The sequence below is a fragment of the Aptenodytes patagonicus genome, chromosome 4 (assembly GCF_965638725.1).
Source record: "Aptenodytes patagonicus chromosome 4, bAptPat1.pri.cur, whole genome shotgun sequence".
Taxonomy (NCBI): Eukaryota; Metazoa; Chordata; class Aves; order Sphenisciformes; family Spheniscidae; genus Aptenodytes; species Aptenodytes patagonicus.
This window is the reverse complement of record NC_134952.1, coordinates 68,296,929-68,316,924: the sequence shown is the minus strand read 5'-3', so window position 1 is coordinate 68,316,924 and position 19,996 is coordinate 68,296,929. Positions and strand designations below refer to the sequence as shown.

At 39.1% G+C, this 19,996-nt stretch overlaps 1 protein-coding gene across 1 annotated transcript in view; it reads right to left on the bottom strand.

Annotated features, from left to right (window-relative positions):
• Positions 1-13,540, bottom strand: part of IQCM (IQ motif containing M) — a 105,723-nt gene extending 92,183 nt beyond the window's left edge. The window contains 5 exon segments of the mRNA XM_076337542.1: positions 6,228-6,317; positions 11,853-11,957; positions 12,516-12,656; positions 12,659-12,743; positions 13,445-13,540. Of these exon segments, the coding sequence (XP_076193657.1) occupies positions 6,228-6,317; positions 11,853-11,957; positions 12,516-12,656; positions 12,659-12,743; positions 13,445-13,540 (517 nt within the window).
• Positions 13,541-19,996: the final 6,456 nt, after the last annotated feature.

Genomic DNA, 19,996 nt, shown 5'->3' with positions numbered 1-19,996 from the left:
TCTCTATCTATAGTACAAGTGTACAGGTAGTAACAATAAAATTATCAGTTATTTTGTTTTAAAATATGCTGTCAAATTATGTTTCTCTCTTTTCATTGATGACCCCAGAACTGCAATCTAATCTGCCAGCATTCACGTAGGGAAATTTGCACACATCTAGGGCTTGCTCACATATATCAGCTCAAAGAACCAGAGTATATGTTTTGGACTAATAGATCCAAATAGGAGACTATCACAAAATAAAAAAAAACTATGTCCTTTAAAAAGTACAGTTACAATTCTTTGAATGTGATTGTCTCACATTCTTCTGTTCCACTGAATAGCATCACAGCTTTCTCAGTGACTCCACAGGGGTTTCTACTCTTCATTGCATACAGCGATATGCACAGCATGAGTGGTGGGAGCAGGATATCCAGCAGATGTGGACCAGATAGTAAGGAAAAGTAATCCTGTGCTGAATAGACTGTAACAGATTGCTTCCTCCTTGTAATGAATGGAGGACCAGAGCACAAACTGTAATTGAGAGCTAGCTCCCTGCCTGATCTGATCTGGGGGTGGACAACTATAGGCTGCTGCTGAGTTAGTTTAAGGCAAGTTGTCATGCTGCAATTTAATCCTAAAGAACAATCAAATAAAGGTTTTCAGAGCCTCTTTTTTTTTGCCTTTTTAAACAATATTTGCAAAAACACATTGTGGATATAGTCATTCCCATTCATTGAGACAGCAGTATCCTATTGGTAGTAGCTTAAATCAGTTCTTTTTTGTCTGCTTGAATGAAAATTTAGATTTTCAAATGTGTAAAAGACCTAAACAGAAGGCATTGGAAGGCAGAACGGATGTTAACTCATTCTTAATACCTGATTGTTTCAGAATCCATTGGCTTTTCATAGTCTTACATTTCCTTATACAAAAATTGTAGAGTGCAGAGAAAAAGGGAAGAGCAGAGCAGACAGATCATTTTGCTGCTAGCAACAGCCTACCTGGGGACTTTTAAGTGCAGTAGATTAAGAAAATGTTTAGTGACTATCATGATTCAGAGCCCAGTTAAGTCTGCGAAAGCCCTAAGAAGTATTTATGGCAAACACATTTTTGTTATTGTTTCTGTTTATCAAGGAAAACTTGGGTCAGATAAGTGTTTTATTTTCACAAGAGTCAGATCTGTTTATCTATTTCTCAGTGCCCTTTGACTGAAAGAGATGGAACTGAGTTAAGTTCCTTAGGTCTCAAAAGCATTGTCTCCAATTTTGCATCAGGAGCTTTTACTGCAGATCTCTTTTCAGTCACATTATTTTTAGTGAGTTTCCATGGAGGAATAGGAGTTCAGGATGTCAGCTGGCCCTTATACTACAGCAGCTTAGGCCAGTGAAAAGCTAATACAAGCCAAAGTCAGGATTCAAGCAGTCCATGCTGGCAAAGGGAAGACTCAGCTGAGGGTTACAAGATCCATCCTGCAAGATGGAGGTGTCGAACAAAGAAGGCTGGAGCAGAATCAGGCTGGCTGTTTGGGAGCAGGAACAATCTGTGACAGGAGGCAGGACAGAGCGATACATATCCAAGAGTCAGGATCAAGAACCAAGGCTGGAGCAGATAGAAACAGGTGTTAGGTCTCAGGATCACAGACCAGAGCTACACCCAAGTGCCTGACGGGGAAACCCGACTGATGGGAAAACCATCAGCCAAGCTTTCAAGCCAGTATCTAAACCCCTGGGGCACAGACTGTGACCAGGCCATTTGTTGTTTGGATTGACAGTGATCAGGTGCCCAAGTATCCAAGTAAGGTTTGGAAGGGGTTTGATGCATGCTAGAATTACATACTCATCCCAGAGAACAAGTTTGTTCCCATGGCCAGTTTCTAGAACTGTTGTGAAATAACTAAGAGCCACAGGAGCCTCCACGGGATATGCACAGCTCAATTTCAGCTCTGGCTTGGAAATAAGGCTATCAAAAATCGCCATAGTGAACAGTAACACAAAGTGCTTTTAAAACTTGAGCACTTTTTTCCACACCTGCTGTGCAACCATGGTCACAAGGACCCAGATATTATCAAAAGATCAACAGGAAATTCATGGAAAGGAAATCACTATCACAACTCATGTATGTAATTGAGTTTGGTATTTAAGTATGCCATCTTGTAAAGAATACATTTTTTTCCTATTTTATTTAATAGCTGAATTCATGTTCATGAAGACATATACAATATGTATAGAAAGTTACTAGAGGCTTATCAGATTTCATGAGTGTTAAAGGTATTTAACCTTCTGCTTACCCCAATACCTTGTGACACCCACCAAGAACAGTTATCATCCAGAAGAATAGTGCCCAATTCTGCTTTATTACTGAGATATGTTACACTTTCCAAAAATAAAATCCAGTTTATAGGCCTTAGTTTTAAATCTCTCATGTTCTTTTATAATGTACTCCAGGAGTGATCAGGAGGCTGATCTTAAACTGTTTGTGAATTCCAAGTGTGAAGGAAAGGTTACATGAGATACTCAGGCTGAAAAGAGGTTACACTGAAAGCAACACAAGATGAAATCACAATCACAGCTATATTTTATTTTTCCTTGGGAGTGTCACCACTGGAACCTTACATAAATTCACAAGCATTTGGGGAGACTAGATGAGATTTCCTGGAATTCTTGAAGAATCTTAAGAGCCTGATGTAAGAGAAGGCAAAAGAGAAATTCTGAATAGAATTTTCCATTGATTTTGAGTTTAGAGTTCATGTACTACTGATGATGGTGGGCCACTACCAATCTTATTTTCAGCCAGGTCTCTGCACTTCAATAGATATATACAATTGCAGTGGATGTGCGTGTGTCCTTAAAGTAGCTAGGCAATGTGTTCATATTACTATCTTCACGTAGAAAACACATAAGAAGGTGCAAATGCAACCACAGGTGTGGGAGACTGTAACAGGCACACACAAGGATTTCCAGTAAACAGGGTTGTGTCTGCAAAATGTTGTCACAAAGGTGCAGGTAAACTCAAAGTAATCAAAAAAGAAGCCCAAAAATTCAGCATTAGAGACCTCAATGCAAAATCCATTTGCACATAGACATCCTTCCCCGCTACTTTTTCTGCTTTATAGTGGTCTTTGTTTGTTACTCCCTACTTCCTCCCATCATTATGATTCCACTTCTCTTTTTTATCTAGGTGCACACAAGAATTGGGGGATGGAGAGAGGATACTAAACAGTGGAATCCCTTCAAAATCACCAGATAAACATTTTAGTAAATATATTAAGGTTTGTTCTTTTTGGATGGAACCAAAATCAAATGAAAGGTCTTTCATAAGCTATAATTTTGGCTTCCTTTGAGGATATGGGGAAAGAAGCAGCCAAAGCTCACTGATACAGCTAAACCGTTTCCTGTGAGCAGCCATTTTACTGTGTTCATCCAAGGCAAATATAATTACCCTGCTAAACACATAAAATTATAAGTCTCTAAAGCTACACACTTAGACCTCCATATTCTCCTACCAATATTTTAACCTCAAATTGAAATTGAAAATGTTCTACTAAGAATGTTCCTCAAAGTGCTAGACTTCAGATGATAAAAGGAAGTTATTGTCAACAGTTTTGAGGCATTATTAGAAAGGTGTGTGAAATGGTAATAAGGATGTTTGAGAAACCTTTAAAATTATCAAAAGCATAAAGCAACTTTTGGGAAGATTCAGCTCACAAAGTATCAGCCAAGATTGCAAATAAATATCCATAATGGGTTAGAGTGTGCTCCATTACTCATGTTGGTGGGTGGGCATGTGTTCATACACATAGTCTCATTGGAGCACATGGGCTGCAGCCATGAGTAAATACCAAAACAGTTAAGAGCTGCGCAGCCCAGGTCTATGCAGATTCACAAGAGGTGGTGCTACCACAAGGGAAAAATGTGCCACAGAATGATTATGCTATGCTGATCAGAACAGAACAAAGGGGAAAGCTCATTTTTGGGAGCAGAACTGGATCAGCAAATATATTTATTAAATATATTGTATATATATTATATATAAATATATATATATTGTCTTCAGCTGCTGTAAATTATCACCACCTTGTTTAGGTCAAGGCAACCAAAGATCTTGTTCTTCTTGTAGATACAGTAGATTATTGCATAACTGATGTTTTAAAAAGGCAAAGTAGGTACTCTAAAAATTATATAGATGCATTTTTCTTTTTTTTTAATTTACATTTCAGTAGTGTTTTAGTTTAGGTATAGGGCCTGACCAGAGATCACAGGATGTAAATATGAGTTTGACCACTAAAATCAATGGGAAAAAAAATCAGGAAATTAAACTAGTAAGTTTATACATATAAAAAGGAAGGTTCAGCTCTTCTTACTATAAGAACTAAAGTCTTTAAAGTGTGTAATTGGAAATATAGCTCATCCTGCATTTTTCAGTGAGATCTTGGGAATAATCTATATATAGAGAGGAAGCAGTCAATGACCTGCTACGCCACCTGGATGCTCACAAGTCTATGGGGCCAGATGGGATCCACCTGAGAGTTCTGAGGGAGCTGGTGGAGGAGCTTGCCAAGCCATTCTCCATCATTTATCAGCAGTCCTGGTTAACGGGGGAGGTCCCGGACGACTGGAGGCTTGCCAATGTGACGCCCATCTACAAGAAGGGCCGGAAGGAGGATCCGGGGAACTACAGGCCTGTCAGCCTGACCTCGGTGCTGGGGAAGATTATGGAGCGGTTCATCTTGAGGGCGCTCACAAGGCATGTGCAGGACAACCAGGGGATCAGGCCCAGCCAGCACGGGTTCATGAGAGGCAGGTCCTGCTTGACCAACCTGATCTCCTTCTATGACCAGGTGACCCGCCTAGTGGATGAGGGAAAGGCTGTGGATGTGGTCTACCTGGACTTCAGTAAGGCCTTTGACACTGTTTCCCACAGCATTCTCCTAGAAAAGCTGGCGGCTCACGGCTTAGACAGGTGTACTCTGCGCTGGGTCAAAAACTGGCTGGACGGCCGGGCCCAGAGAGTTGTGGTGAATGGAGTTACATCCAGTTGGCGGCCGGTCACGAGCGGTGTTCCCCAGGGCTCAGTTCTGGGGCCGGTCTTGTTCAATACCTTTATCAATGATCTGGATGAGGGGATCAAGTGCACCCTCAGTTGCAGACGACACCAAGTTGGGCGGGAGTGTTGATCTGCTCGAGGGTAGGAAGGCTCTGCAGAGGGACCTGGACGGGCTGGATCGATGGGCCCAGGCCAACTGTATGAGGTTCAACAAGGCCAAGTGCCGGGTCCTGCACTTCAGCCACAACAACCCCATGCAGCGCTACAGGCTTGGGGAAGAGTGGCTGGAAAGCTGCCTGTCGGAAAGGGACCTGGGGGTGCTGGTTGACAGCCGGCTGAACATGAGCCGGCAGTGTGCCCAGGCGGCCAAGAAGGCCAATGGCATCCTGGCCTGTATCAGAAATAGTGTGGCCAGCAGGAGTAGGGAAGTGATCGTGCCCCTGTACTCGGCACTGGTGAGGCCGCACCTCGAATACTGTGTTCAGTTTTGGGCCCCTCACTACAAGAAGGACGTTGAGGTGCTGGAGTGTGTCCAGAGAAGGGCAACGAGGCTGGTGAGGGGTCTGGAGAACAAGTCTTATGAGGAGCGGCTGAGGGAACTGGGACTGTTTAGCCTGGAGAAAAGGAGGCTGAGGGGAGACCTCATCGCTCTCTACAACTACCTGAAAGGAGGTTGTAGCGAGGTGGGTGTCGGTCTCTTCTCCCAAGTAACAAGCGATAGGACGAGAGGAAATGGCCTCAAGTTGCGGCAGGGGAGGTTTAGATTGGACGTGAGGAAAAATTTCTTGACTGAAGGAGTGGTGAAACATTGGAACAGGCTGCCCAGGGAAGTGGTTGAGTCCCCATCCCTGGAGGTATTTAAAAGATGTGTAGATGTGGCGCTTAGGGACATGGTTTAGTGGGCATGGTGGTGTTGGGTTGACGGTTGGACTCAATGATCTTAGAGGTCTTTTCCAACCTTAATGATTCTATGATTCTATGATATTGAAGAGGCAATAGTGAACTCCATAAAAATAAATGTAAACAAGCAATCAAACAGAACTTTTGTTCCTAGATTTTGTAGAACTTTATAATTTCTCAAAGAATTTACAGTAAGAGATTTACTGTAAATATAACATATAACCTGTAAAAAGGCAGAGTCAACTTCTTATTCAGCTTTGAGAGGAAAAACAATTAATAGTCCAGTCAATTATCCCAGGTCCTACTTGAGAGATGAGAAGTTTTCTTTTTCTTGTTCTCCAAAGCTCTATTCACAGAGTTAATCCCAGACAACAACTCAGTTATACTTATTCTTTCTATGAAAAAGGCAAGTGATAAAACAAAGATTTAAACTATATTTATTACTATACGTATAAGCACAGCCAGCTCAAGAGGGACACCAAGTCATCATGTTTTTCTACAAGAGTATGAGAAACTTCTCAGGAAAACTACAAACATATGCACATACTGCAGACAGACATCTTCTCCAATGTCACTCTGCATTTAATTTTGGACTCCAAACCATTATGCAAGTGGACCACACACTCCACATAGCTCTGTTTTATATTCACAAGCACGGAGAAAACTAAACCACTTTTAAGCATAAAAATTGCTTTAGAAAAGATCTTATTAGGAATGTACGCACACAGCAATTGCTTTAGAAGTACCAAAGATAGCAAAAACATTCAATAGCCTTCAAATATGCACACTGTAAGTACCATTTCTTTCCCCTCGCTCCCTTCAGAAGCTTTCTTTAAACAGTAAAAATATTCCCTCTGTATTTACTTCCCATTTACTTCCCCAAATTAACATATTCTAATTTTTTTAAATGTTTTACATTTTGTTCTGTGTTCACACACACAGACAGATGAATTTGGAAGCTTTCTGTTTCTTTTAGTACCCACATAATCATACGACAGTACACTATGTGCAAGGTAGAACTGAAGATGCTCATTCCTCCAAGCCCCACCATGCCAGTTCAGCACACTGGCAAACAGAACATTATTTAAATAAGTCTCTTGCAAACTTTCATACTTTCCAGAGAGAAACAAAACACTGGGAAGAAAAGAAATGAAGTCCCTTAATTTCAGTAAAACAAAGTGGAATACAAGTATGAACTGTAATTTGAAAGTAAAGAATATAGGGGGATTCAGAAATCAGTCGATTCCAACTCATGCTGTGAACTCCTCTCACCTCGCTGCAGCAGATGCAATGCAGCGCATGCAACTTTCATCCAGTAACAGCTCACTCCCATTAGCCTGGCAATATGCCTGTATAGTCTTACCACACTCAAGTATCAGACAGAAAAAAATACCACCAAAGCATGTATCTCTGGTAGATGGAGTGCCAAACCCAGAGTAGCAGTGCTGATGTCTTGATTTGTACCTGCTTAGGAATGTAAAGTTCCCCCTGATTTATATTGTACTTCATAATAGATCACTTTGAAATCAAAGATCATTCCTCTTTTGCATTTAAAATGTGTACATGTTGATTTAACACAGGTAAAAGCTTTTTCCAGTTTCAGTGCCATAAGTAAATTCACATATTCCACAGGGGGAGTTAGGCAGGCTGCATATTTTTGGTCTTCTCTTTATTTTGGATATTTCCTCAGTTTTGTGTTCAATACATTTATGCATTTTTGCAAACTCTGTTTTAAACAGAATGACCCTAAACCCATTCTCCTCCGAGTTGTACAACATTTAGTCTCTTTGTTCTTGTGATTATTAACATGTCATTAGCTCCTCAATCAACAGAGAATTTTCCTTGGAGAATAAGAATTTCAAATGTAGAAACCAAGCAGAAAAAATCTCTCTTTGGCATAAACCTTTCAAGATTTCTTTATGTATCATCAAGTACATGGAAAGGCTTTATACGACATCTGTAACTTCCCCAGCATGCAGTACACTACTGTTCCAAATGCCAGGTACACATCTTTTATGAGAAGACTTAATATTAGCATTAATCCCATGGCTTTTCCAGCTGATACTGTCTTTCCTCTTTGCAGGCAAGTTTGCAACATCTCTCTCACATTTTGGCACTTTCATTTCATACTTCACAGTTTTATTAGCACTTTGAGCTTTGAAAGATAGCTCATTTATTTGCTATATCTAGATGCCACAAAACTTTGAATACACTATATAAAGATGTAGAGCAAGATAGTGATGGTGTACAGTCAGACACAGATAATTATCCTGAAAGCAATCCAGAAATCGATCTACTATAATTGCCCTTTGTCTAGAGTAGCAAAACCAGCAGTCCTGCCAGACTGCAGATTCATGTCTGACAATTTGAGCATTGTATTGTTTGCTGAAAGATCAGCCATTCTAGTATTAATACACAAGATATAGTGTCAGGTAGTGACAAAAGTTCCATCAAGACTATGTGTAATTGTTCTTTAAGATATTTCTCTTATATAGCCTCTATACAAATACACATTTGCCTAAGTACAAGAAAGAATGGTTGCAGGCTTCCACTGCTAGATTCCTTTTCAGCCATCTCCTAAAGAAGGGGTGGTTTAGGTCACTACTGTTCCCTGAGATCTGCTCTCTCCTTTTCTCACTATCTATCTTCAAGCCAGCCTTTTCTTCACCTCGTCTCTTCTCCCCCTCTGTATCTCTTCTTCCCTCAGCCATCCATCATGGTAGATGGCAAGCTGAAATAAGTGGGTCTGCAAGAAGATTCAGAGGTGTTCAAATCCAGAAGCATTATTGTCTCTAAATGAAGGTAGAAAGTGAAAGGAAGGGTTTGGTCATGACATGGGGGGGGGGGGGGGAATGAGTATCAGTTACCTTTGAATATATGGTGCAAGTTCTAAACAAACCTGTATGGTTCTGATAAAAGTAGGTCTGTTTCTGCAGCATTGCTGCTGTTCTGCTCAATGAAATATTCAATAATGGCAATTCTCTTGCTTCTTGCAACATGTAGGGACCTTACTCTCTAAAAGTACAACCATTTAACAGCCAGAAACATTGGCCAAGACTAACGCTAAGGCAGAGCATGAAGTCATAAACATGCACAGATGTTACTATTTGAAAACATTAAAGAGGTACTGAAGTTCCGGAGCACATCCCAAGTTGTGTTGATTTCAGCAGTAACGAGTCATAAGGGAAGAAGATACTACTAAAATTACATGCCTGGGACACTGTTCTTTGCCACTTACATTTAGGAAAAAACCAACAGTGTCTTTAGAAAAACTTAATGGGGAGGAGAGCACTCTGAAAGACTGCTGTTACCAAGGGCTAAAATGAATAAATCTGCTTGCCTGTATTTATGTGGTTAAACAAATACAATGCTAATGCATTACACATTTCTGATGATATCATGGAAGGCTCAGGAGATCTAATTTCACAAGTATCTAAAAAAGGTTAGTGCTGAAGGTTACAGGAAGTTATGAAACTGATTGTTTTAGGGAAAAGTTTATTTAATGGAATTTGGGCAGTTTTATAAACATAGCAAAGAAAGTGGGTCTACTCACACATTCTGTGCCAGTCCTGCTCTGATTAATAATTGCATTGAGTCTACTGAAATATTCAGTTAGGTGAGCGAACACACTCAGGAGGTCTTATTTTTTTAGAAGTCCCTGAACCTTTTCTGAGTTCACTTTAGTAGCAGCTCAAGCCTACTCCAACATGTGGAAACAGGGATTTCATGCTGAGCATGAAAATGTACCAGTGTGCTAATGTAGGCGTAAGCCTGTGCTATCCTTTCTGTAGCTATCTTATCCTTGTATTCCAGAAGAAAGGGCTCCCAAATAAAGAAAATATTAGAAGAGATGCAACCCAATAATTCTGTTCACTTTGGCAAGTATAATTCAAGGTTTCAGAAAGTTTTCTTTAGGGGAGAAAGTAAAATCTCTGAGAGCTGTCTTGGCCCATTATCTACTAGAGAACTGGAATTTTAACTGAGGCAGAGAAGAGCTAATATTGTCCATTTTGCACTTTTACCAGTACAAGAGTAAAGACACACAGAAAAAGAGATAATTTAAGCTATCGCTGTGTTACTAACTCAAGGAATAGGGTACCAAAAATGGAAGAAAGTATGAGGTCATGAAAATAGAAATTTCAGATTTTTTTCCCCTTGTTTGTTGTTGTTCAGAGATTCTTTTCTTCACTTTTCATTGTTGTTTAGGGAACGTCTTTGTAGAAACAACTTTGCCCTAGACACTTTCTCTCCAGAAACTCTCTCATTTTCTCTCATGCCTAGAGAGAACTACCTAACCACACATACTTCAATAAGATAGCAGGTATCAGTCAACATCTCCTTGCTGGGCCCAAACTTAGCTAATGAAATGAACCAGTGCAAGTTCCATGTCACCTTTTAGAAAGTGGTCACTTACATATTCACTTACATGTCACAGTATCAGTCTCCACTACCTATTCCTGTTTGCTGTAGTTTGACTCTAGATATTTAGATATCTAAATTTAGATAAATACATTTAGTTTTAGTTATCTATCTAAATATATAGATGGATACTTATGGAGAAGCTGGTTTGATTCAGAGTATTTGAAATTAGGTGCAATCCACCAAAGGTAGGTGGTACACTCTTTCTTGATGGGAAAAAAAAATTAAATACAAATCTAAATGTAAAAGTGGATCTTTGGGGCTTCAGAATTGCCAGGTAGACTTTCTCAACATTCTTATTAAATTGCAAAGATCTTTTTTTTCCCTCAGAACTTGCCAAATTTCATAGCACAGTGGGACTTGGGCCACCTGTACAGAATATAGATAAAAGTCTATAGGTTAAAGATGACAGGAAGCTGGATTTGGTTTATATCTTGCAGTATTTAGTGGCTTCATTCCTTTTATCTCTAAATAAATACTTGACAAGACCAAAGGAGTAAAGCTTGAAGGCATTTTCCTGAAAATGCAAACAGTTTTCTCAGTGTTGAATGGCTTGAACATCTGCTCTACAGAAAAGGAAAAATCAGACTTACAGATATTTTCCTTCAGAGATAAGCATCCAGCAGCCCTTTATAACCCTCTATGAGTTTTACTTTACCTCAAGTAGAACTACTGAAAGTTGTTAAACTTATCAGCTGGCTAGGTCTGAAATGCTGTAAATATTTCTACTTGTCTATTATTACAGTAGTTTTCTTTTTTTAGCAGATGGCAGGGGAACACACAAAGCCAGGACATTCATGCTTAAAAGGGTATTAAATTCCAGTCTTCAAAGCAAAATCAACAGAGAGATGTGTGGAGAATGTGTCCCGTTCTGACATACAGAGTTCAGGGTCTTCAGTGAAAAAAATCCTTTAACTTCACAAAAAGTGAAGTTCCCTTCCACATCATGGAATAAATAAATTGAGCCCAAACCAGGACCAATCACATGACATCACATGAATACCACAGAAGAGTCACATGATTCACATGGCATCTTGCTTCATTTTGTTCTACATCAGAATTACTCAGAGAGTCATTGTGAGAAAACAAATAAGGGTCATATTCAATATAAAAAACTGTTGGCTGAAAAGATACCTTTTTGATGGAAACTGGAGCTTTTAGCAAATTAATATTTTATATCCAAATTATCTGCTTTCAGCAGAAAAAGTTACGTGTGAGAAACAGAAAAAAAAAAAAGCCTTTCCAAGATTGTGCTCTGTTCAAGATGTTTTTCACTCTGTAGTTTTGCTAGTGTTTGTTATTCATAAACCAAGCTACACTATGCTTACAGACCGAGACGATTATAATGTAGCTCATCAGCTGCATAAATCTATTAATGGACATGGAAAAGTACCAACGTCAAGTCACATGAGAACATGGCCTCATGACAAAGGCGGCAGCAGTGGGCAAACAGTAAAGTGCTGAATTTCCTCCTGTTTAAAAAATTACATGTGAAAGGGAAAACTTCTCACCTTCTTGCTCCATAGCATACTGTGGAGATAGGTAGATGTAAGCCTTGCAACTTTTGACAACCTTCTCAGGGTATGTAGGGCTGAATGTTACTGTCCTGGTTTTGGCTGGAATAGAGTTAATTTTCTTTCTAGTAGTTGGTACAGTGCTGTGTTTTGGGTTTAGTATGAGAATAATGTTGATAACACACCGATGTTTTAGTTGTTGCTAAGTAGTGCTTACACTAGTCAAGGACTTTTCAGCTTCCCGTGCTCTACCAACTGAGAAGGCTGGAGGTGCACAAGAAGCTGGGAGGGGGCACAGCCAGGACAGCTGACCCCAACTGGCCAAAGGGACATTCCATACCATGTGACGTCATGCCCAGTACATAAACTGGGGGAAAGCTGGCCGGGGGGCCGCTGCTCGGGGACTGGCTGGGCATCAGTTGACAGGTGGTGAGCAATTGCATCATGCATCACTTGCTTTGTATTATTATTATTATTATTATTATTATTATTATTATTATTATTATTACTATTACCATTTTTTTTTAATTTCAATTATTAAACTGTCTTTATCTCAACCCATGAGTTTTCTCACTTTTACTCTTCTGATTCTGTCCCCCATCCCACCAGGGGCAGGGAGTGAGCAAGCGGCTATGTGGTGCTCAGTTGCCGGCTGAGGTTAAACCACAACAGTTACAGAAAGTGGTCTTTCAGGTAACTTGTATGACCTTTTTTCTAACCAAGAACCTTGCTGAAAAACTGTTTTCCAGCTTGCCTTTCCAAACGCTTTGGTGTTGCAAGAGTTGGCATTATTTTCCAAAAAGAAGGAGCACTCAGAGGAGTCTGAGTTGAGCCCCAGTTGCAATAAGGTACAGACAGTTGCTGGGAAGATACAGACCCATTGCATTTCTGTTGATAAAGTGAATATATATGTTATTAAGATGATGATAGTTCTTTTTATTCTTTTTTTCCATTTAAGAGAAATTGTTGATTTTGTTGAATGACAATCACTAGCTTGTTCCTAAATAAAAAATATGAAAAAGAAAAAATGAATAAATTGAGCTGCAGTTTTCAGATCTTGAAGTTTCTTCTGACTGCAGAATTTTTATATATAGGCTAAGTGCCCAAATATGAAAATCTTTGGCAAGAACCCATCCACCCTTGACCCAGAACTTTGAGATTAGATTTTACACCTATTTAACAGCTGGTCACTTAGCATTGGCCTATTTTATGCAAATAGTCTTCCATTTAAATAACAGTCATTTCCATTTATTACAGTAATTCAATTTCCTAAGGCCAGCCTAATAATACAGCTGCCCCATTATGCCATGGATGAATGTAGTCAAATACTTGTAATTATATTTTAAATATGTTACTGCTATTTAGTATTCTATCACACCCACAGCATGGTTGGTAGCTCACAGATATGAAGTAGAGAGATCCCTGTCTTATCTAGAGAACATACAGTGTAGGTCCCTGTTCTAACAAGGATCACTATATTGGTGCATTTTGTAATGCTCATGTAGGTAAAATTACTAGAGCTTTAACAAAGTTAAATTGACAATCATTTTACACACATATCTATCGGTAGTTCAGCAGAGGTGAATTACTGTAGTCATTACACGGTATTTTAGAGAGTCCTTCTTCCATCTAAATTCTGAGCCTGGTTTTGCCGCAAGCTGTGATACCACAAAAGAGGGGTGCATTTACAAGGATTCACAAGGCCTCAACTACTTTTATCAGCAGGTGAAAATATCCTAAAGGTCTTTTATAACTAAGCCAGTTCCTATTGGAACCAGTAGGAAGGGGCTGTAGAGAGAACCAGTCTCTGTGCTGGAACAGACAGCACAGACCAGACTTGAAAAGGGTAGCAGCTGAGCAGAAAAAAAACAAAGGGAGAGAGGGTTTGTAAGACAGATTCCAAAAGAAATGGATCGTGTATCAATGCATTCCATGTCCCAGAATTTCCAGCTTCAGTTAAGGACACAAACAAGTCCCCCCTTTGGTGGGAACCAAAATTCTCCCTTTTCTCTCACTCCCCTGAAAATAAACTGTCCTTGATAAAATGTGCCCAACATCCCATCCATCCATCTTAAATTCTCCCCACTGTACATTCTGAGATAGCCCTGCAGTGACTTCCTGGGTTCCTGTCCAGGGACCCAGCAGGTAACACATATGCTCCTGCCATGGCTACACCACCTCACAAATTGCTACCCCAAGCGCAATCCTGGGGAAGGACACTCTCGCAGCATGGCTTCCTGACCAAGCCTTGGCTGTAACCCATCCCTGTGTCCCTGCCTGGTGTTGGTAGCCCTGAGCTGCCCCGCTTCCCTCACTGGGGTGGAGGGATGGGACCTGCTGGTAGTCCCCCAGCAAGCTCCTGGCTCCTCTCCTTCGGAAGCTGCTGACCTGTGCTGCAACCCAACAAAAGCCACGTTTGTGCTGCTCTGTATGGTGGCACATGCTTCTCCATGCTGCTAACAAGCAAGTTGACCACATCTTTCCACGGCACAAATACAGTAGGCTAATGTGCTCAAGCTATGCCTGGACTGCCCCTCTCCATCTGAATATATGTTAATAATTATTTAATAGTCATGGGTGATGCAAGTAAGCAAGCATGGTGTGATGTACACTAAGCAAGGGAGATAACTTTTAACCAGTTCTATGACAATTTGTATCATCTGAGACCTTCCTCAAGAGGTTTATCCTTAATCTGAATTTGTTGTAGGCTCCTTGAAGCTTGTGACTACCTCCCCCACCAACCGTCTGTTCAAGATGCAGTAAGAGAGACTTTTCATTCTCCTGTTGACTTCATCCTTTTGAAGGGGCCACATTCCTTCCTTTAGCCCTTCTTCGGTGCCCAGATGAAAAAATTTTCAATGGTCAGAAACAATGGTGTCTTCTGCTTGGTAACTTAGAGGCACTGCGTGATATTTACACTTTAAGAGCTTCTCAGCTTAATGATGCCTATTTGGATTCTAAATCAGGAGAATCATGTGAGTTTTCAAGTATTTTAATAAAAATCACCATAACGATGCACTCTTTGGAGAAGGCAGCTAACAGTTATTTGGCTGTATGTGCTAAACACAGCAAGTAGTAATATTTTGAATATTTTACAATGATGATGGGTTTTGTTCTTCATAAGTCAAGAGAATCTTTTCTAAAAATTATCATCTGCATCCTGGGCTAGTCACTTTCCAAACTTGTGTACAAATGCAATCCCAAATTCAAAGTACTTACAATCAAAGAAAAGCAACATTAAATGAGAGGGGAAAGGAAGAAAATGCAGCTATCCTCAACTGCCTTTTCCCTGAACATTATGAATTAATTATTTTCATGAGGCATTTAATTTGACACCAGCTTTAGAAGGGATGTGCAAAAGGGAGCAGTTTCCTATATAGCTTGTCTCAAGAAGGATATGATCGTCAGGCACAGGAGAGGCACAAATATAGCACTCATCAAATTTGTTTTCTTTAGAGAGGTTTAGAGAGTACTGATGATGTAGTAGAGGTAAAAGAACATAGGACAAAAGTAAAGCTGTGGAAGAAACTCAAAGATAATGAATAGAAACAATGTAGTTTAACAAGAAGGAAAGAGACAGTAAAAGGATTGAAAGGGTATGATGGGCAATATAAATGATCTGGAGCGATACACAGTCTGGGGATAGTAAAGCTGGAGACAGGAGGACTACCAAAATGGGTGATGAGAACCAAGATCAGTAGTTGCAGGAGGTGGGTCAGAAATAAATCAGCAATACAAAAATGGTAATGGATGCAGTGCGAAGGGAAAGCCCTTCAGGGACAGATAGAAAGCCCGTGGCATTCTCACGGTATGAAAAACAACTGAAAGAGATGTTGTAGAATTAAGTAGAGAGGTGGGCAGAAAATTAGAAGAATGTTTCACCAAACCCTGCAAAAGATACTATTTTCAAAGGAAAGATTGAATTGAAAGTGTCAGTGGCATAAAGCAAATAAAGGAGAGAAAAGAGTGGAAGATGTTCCAAGCAATTCCAAGATTTGGCTAGCTGAGAGGAGTTTCAGGAAAGTGTTGAGACAGAAAGCTGACTAGAAGTGACTCGAGGTTTAGTTACAGAAATGAAGTAAATAATTCTGTTTGGAGAGCCAATGAATTTAGATTTATAAAGAGATGGAGCTGTGGAAATTACTGAAGGGAGACTTGCCTGCATGTTACAGCTTGAGGTATTGTGTACAGATAGAAAATTATGTGGCCCACAGCATCTATAAACTGCTTAATCAGATTGAACCGCTCTTTTTATAGTACATGTTTCTATGGAAAACAATGTCACGTATTTAATTTCAAATTATTTACCCATAGAAATAATTATCTGTAAATGCATGTCACTTTACCTTGTAAATGCCCGCTACATCACACTTCTCTGTGTAATTTCTATGTCTACTCACATAGCATAGTTTTGTTTATTACAAATAAAAAATTAATTATCACCAAGATGGTGCCTGCATGACAAAAATTAATGTGCAGTATGATAAAAAATGATTTATCTCTTCTCCTTACAGCTGCTTATACATTTGAACTATTTTGTGAGCACTAGCTCCATAAGGAAATGTTGCAGCTGAGTAACTAAATCCTTCCTCTCCCAACCCACCATTAGCAGGAAGGTAAGTCCCATTGACTCCAGCAGAAAACACAGCTAGACAAACCCAAGTATTTTTTAAGATCCTGCCAGTCTAAGGATTGGAAAATCATGTGATTCCAGTTTACAAAATGGAGAAGCACAACAGACCTAAAAAAATTGGCACGGGCTGCTAAATTTACACTGATGATGACCTTTCTCAGCTCAGACCGTGTTCTCACACTCCTACTGCAGAGCTGAGCTGGCCAGGTTCCTGCATCATCATCATCACCATCCTCACAGTTTTGAGCCAGTTTAACTCCCCAAGGCTGCTTACCACAGATCCAGGTGAACACTGATAATGGTACAAAACATGCAGCTCTGTGCAGTGGGAGAGAAAAAGGACTACAGCAGCTCTGACTTAGATCAGCTTACTCTGTTTTGGAGCTCCTTCAATAGGAACAGATCAACAAGGAGACAGAGGTGCCACCATCCCCATAACCAAAACACCTGACACCATTTGCTAGCTTCAGATTTCATTCTTCACGGTCCAGCAGGGACATCATAATGCAGTAAACTTCTGCAAGCTTAGAATGAACTACTGTTTTAAAATTTAAATAACATTTTGGAGGTTATATCCTACTATTAGAAAAAAGGATTGTGAAATGTGGCTTTCTTATCTTCTCCAAAAGTTTAATTGATTTTATGGAAATGGAGGATTGTACCTTGAGCACTCTGGCTGCAAGCTTTAGAGTTTTTCTTGAGAGTAGAAAATTGGTTAATATACTGTACTTACATGACTGTAAAGCATTTGGCTTATTTCCACATTCTGAGCTACCACATACTTGCTGATTTCTTGGAGTGAGGGGTGGGTAGCATTAAATACAATAATGTAAATGGTATTTAAATGATTAAAGTTTATTTTTAAAATCATTAATTAGTTATTAGCTATAGCTGCTCTAAATATATTCTACATTCCTCTTCAGCTATAATGGAGGAATGCCTGTCTAATCACAGTATTTCTAATATGGGCTAGCCAGTATCTAATTTTTAAGTCCTAAGTATCATTTTCAGTGATCTGGAAGAAAATACAAAGTGATTGCTGGTAAAACTTGAAAAGCATGCAAAAATTGGTGGAGTGGCAAGTAATAAGGCAAATGTTCTATAGAATGATCTGTCTCGATTGGTTAGGCGGTTTCATTTGAACAAGATAAATTTTAATAAGGACAAATGCAAAGTCATAAATATAGGCACAGGGAATGCAGGACATATTTATAGGATGGGACACTGAAAAAAAGTGATTCTGAAACTGTAGGTGGGTAAGAAACTGTCTGTGAACTCCCAGTGCAAAGCTGTTGCTAAATGAACTAATTTGATCCTCGGAAAAGTAAAGGAATATTGAAAAAAAGTAGATGCTTTTCATTATTTCCATATTCAAAAACTGATGTCACCAATGCTGGAACACTATGTTTAGTCTGGCATTTGAATTTTTAAAAACATATTAAAAAATGGTAAATATTAAGTCAATTAAAGCATATTTTGACACCTGAAAAATCTGCCTTAAGGCCAGAGGAGGTGAATATACTTAGTTTAATCAAGAGAATGCTAGAAAATTATTTGCTCATGTTGAGAGAAGCTAGAGTAAACCAGCAGAAAGTGTGGAAGGCAATAAGCTTAAAGTCTCAGCTGTTTAGAGGAACATGTATGTGTTATGTATACAGAATTCATACAGAGAGATGGCAATCAAACTATTTAACAGCTTTTAGTTATGTACCTGCAGAAGGTGTTTTCCCTTGCTTTCTGTTAATACTGCTCAATATAAAGGGTATAATTGCTCTTAAAATGAGAGATTGGCAGTATTAATTTCCAAGAAATCAGGAAAACAGACAATACCAGAGTTAAGGAAAAAATGTTGCCTTATCACCACTCATGTGCAGACCAGGCAGAAAAGAAACAAGTTTAGTCACCAGCTGAAAACACTACGAGGAATGTATTTTCTTTCACCACTCACTCAAAAAGAAGGGACAAAGGAATCTGGATTAGCCAGTCAAAGAAGGATTAAGATAAATTCAGATCTGAAAAGAGGATGAAACAGTGTATGGAGACATTAAATGGGGTTCAGAGGTTGGGGGGGGTGTTTTGGGGTTTTGGTTTGGTTTGGTTTTTTTAAAGAAACACAGCACCGGAAACAAAGAAAAATCCAGAGAAAGTTGAAAGGACGATTCCTTTAGAACCACCTCACCAAATACAGACAATATCTCTAAAGAAATCAATACAAATTGAATTGCTTGCTTGCTTGCAAACCAAGAACACTTACTGTGTTACTCCCAACAAACAAAGATTCAGTAAAGCTTGAGTGTCAACTATCAACTTCTCATTTCCCTATTTACAGTGAAGGAAAAAATCTTCTGTAATAACAGAAAAAGGTTTGTGCAACAAATCACAGTCTGTATGTGCTTACATGGAAAGATTTCAAATAGTAACTGGCTTTTTAATCAGAGAGGCGTAGCAAAACCCAACATGTAGAATTAAAATGAAGCGCATTCTTTACATTGAAGGTACCTGTTGCAAGATAAAACACACCGAGAGGTGTTAGATTTTCCATAATCTGAAATCTTCAAGGCAAGACTGGATGTCAAGCTAAAAGGTATATTTCAAAAGTTATGGCATCGTGCAAGAATTCCTCAGCCGTGTTATGCAGGAAGCCAGTCTAGATTATTTTTCCAGCTTTGAATTCATTGAAACTATGAAGAATAGAAGGGTTCCTAAATCCCACTGCAACAGAAAAGATAAATTGCACCAGAGAGAAATGGCAGCATATACAGACAGACAGTATACTAAGTGAATCCTCGTCTGCTGGAGAGGGGTAGGTGACCCAGCATTTTCTGGCTTTCTTGTAAATATATTTTATAAGAGGAATGGGGGGAAGGAAGACTCAAAAGGGTAAAATGAACATCCATATGTTTTCATATTTCTTCAGACTGCATCTAGTAATTCCAAGGACACTCATAATTAAGCAAGGATATAGCATTTCATTTTCAAAGTACTGTACACACATTGACTACTCACCTAGAAATACTTTTAATTTGTTAGGCTTTCAGCATCAGCTTCATTTTTGAAGGTTTAAATATTGTTTATTATAAGCCTGAAGTATTCTGTGTGATGTTTCCAAATAAACTTTTTTGTATCTTTAAAAGATTCTCTGTTATAGAGAACAGTATGAAATATTAAGCTGCAGTAATGTATTTGAGATTATGCCGATTTTATTTTGTCAAATACATGTTATTGTTTATTGCAATAAATAATAATAACAATGTAGATAATTTCTTCAGGGAAAGAAAAAATATACAGAGAAGAAATCTATAATTATGTAAAAAATAAAATGTAATATTTTCATGACAGCAGGTTCCATGATAAATAGCCAGTAGGAGGCAAATTGGAGGGAAGCAAAGGAGCCAAGAGAAAAATTATCAAGTTATTTAGAAGTATGAGACAACCATTTTCTTCCCAAATATGGACTGCCATATTTGAAAATAAGGCTTTGATCAACATCCCTGTCCCTGAATTTAGA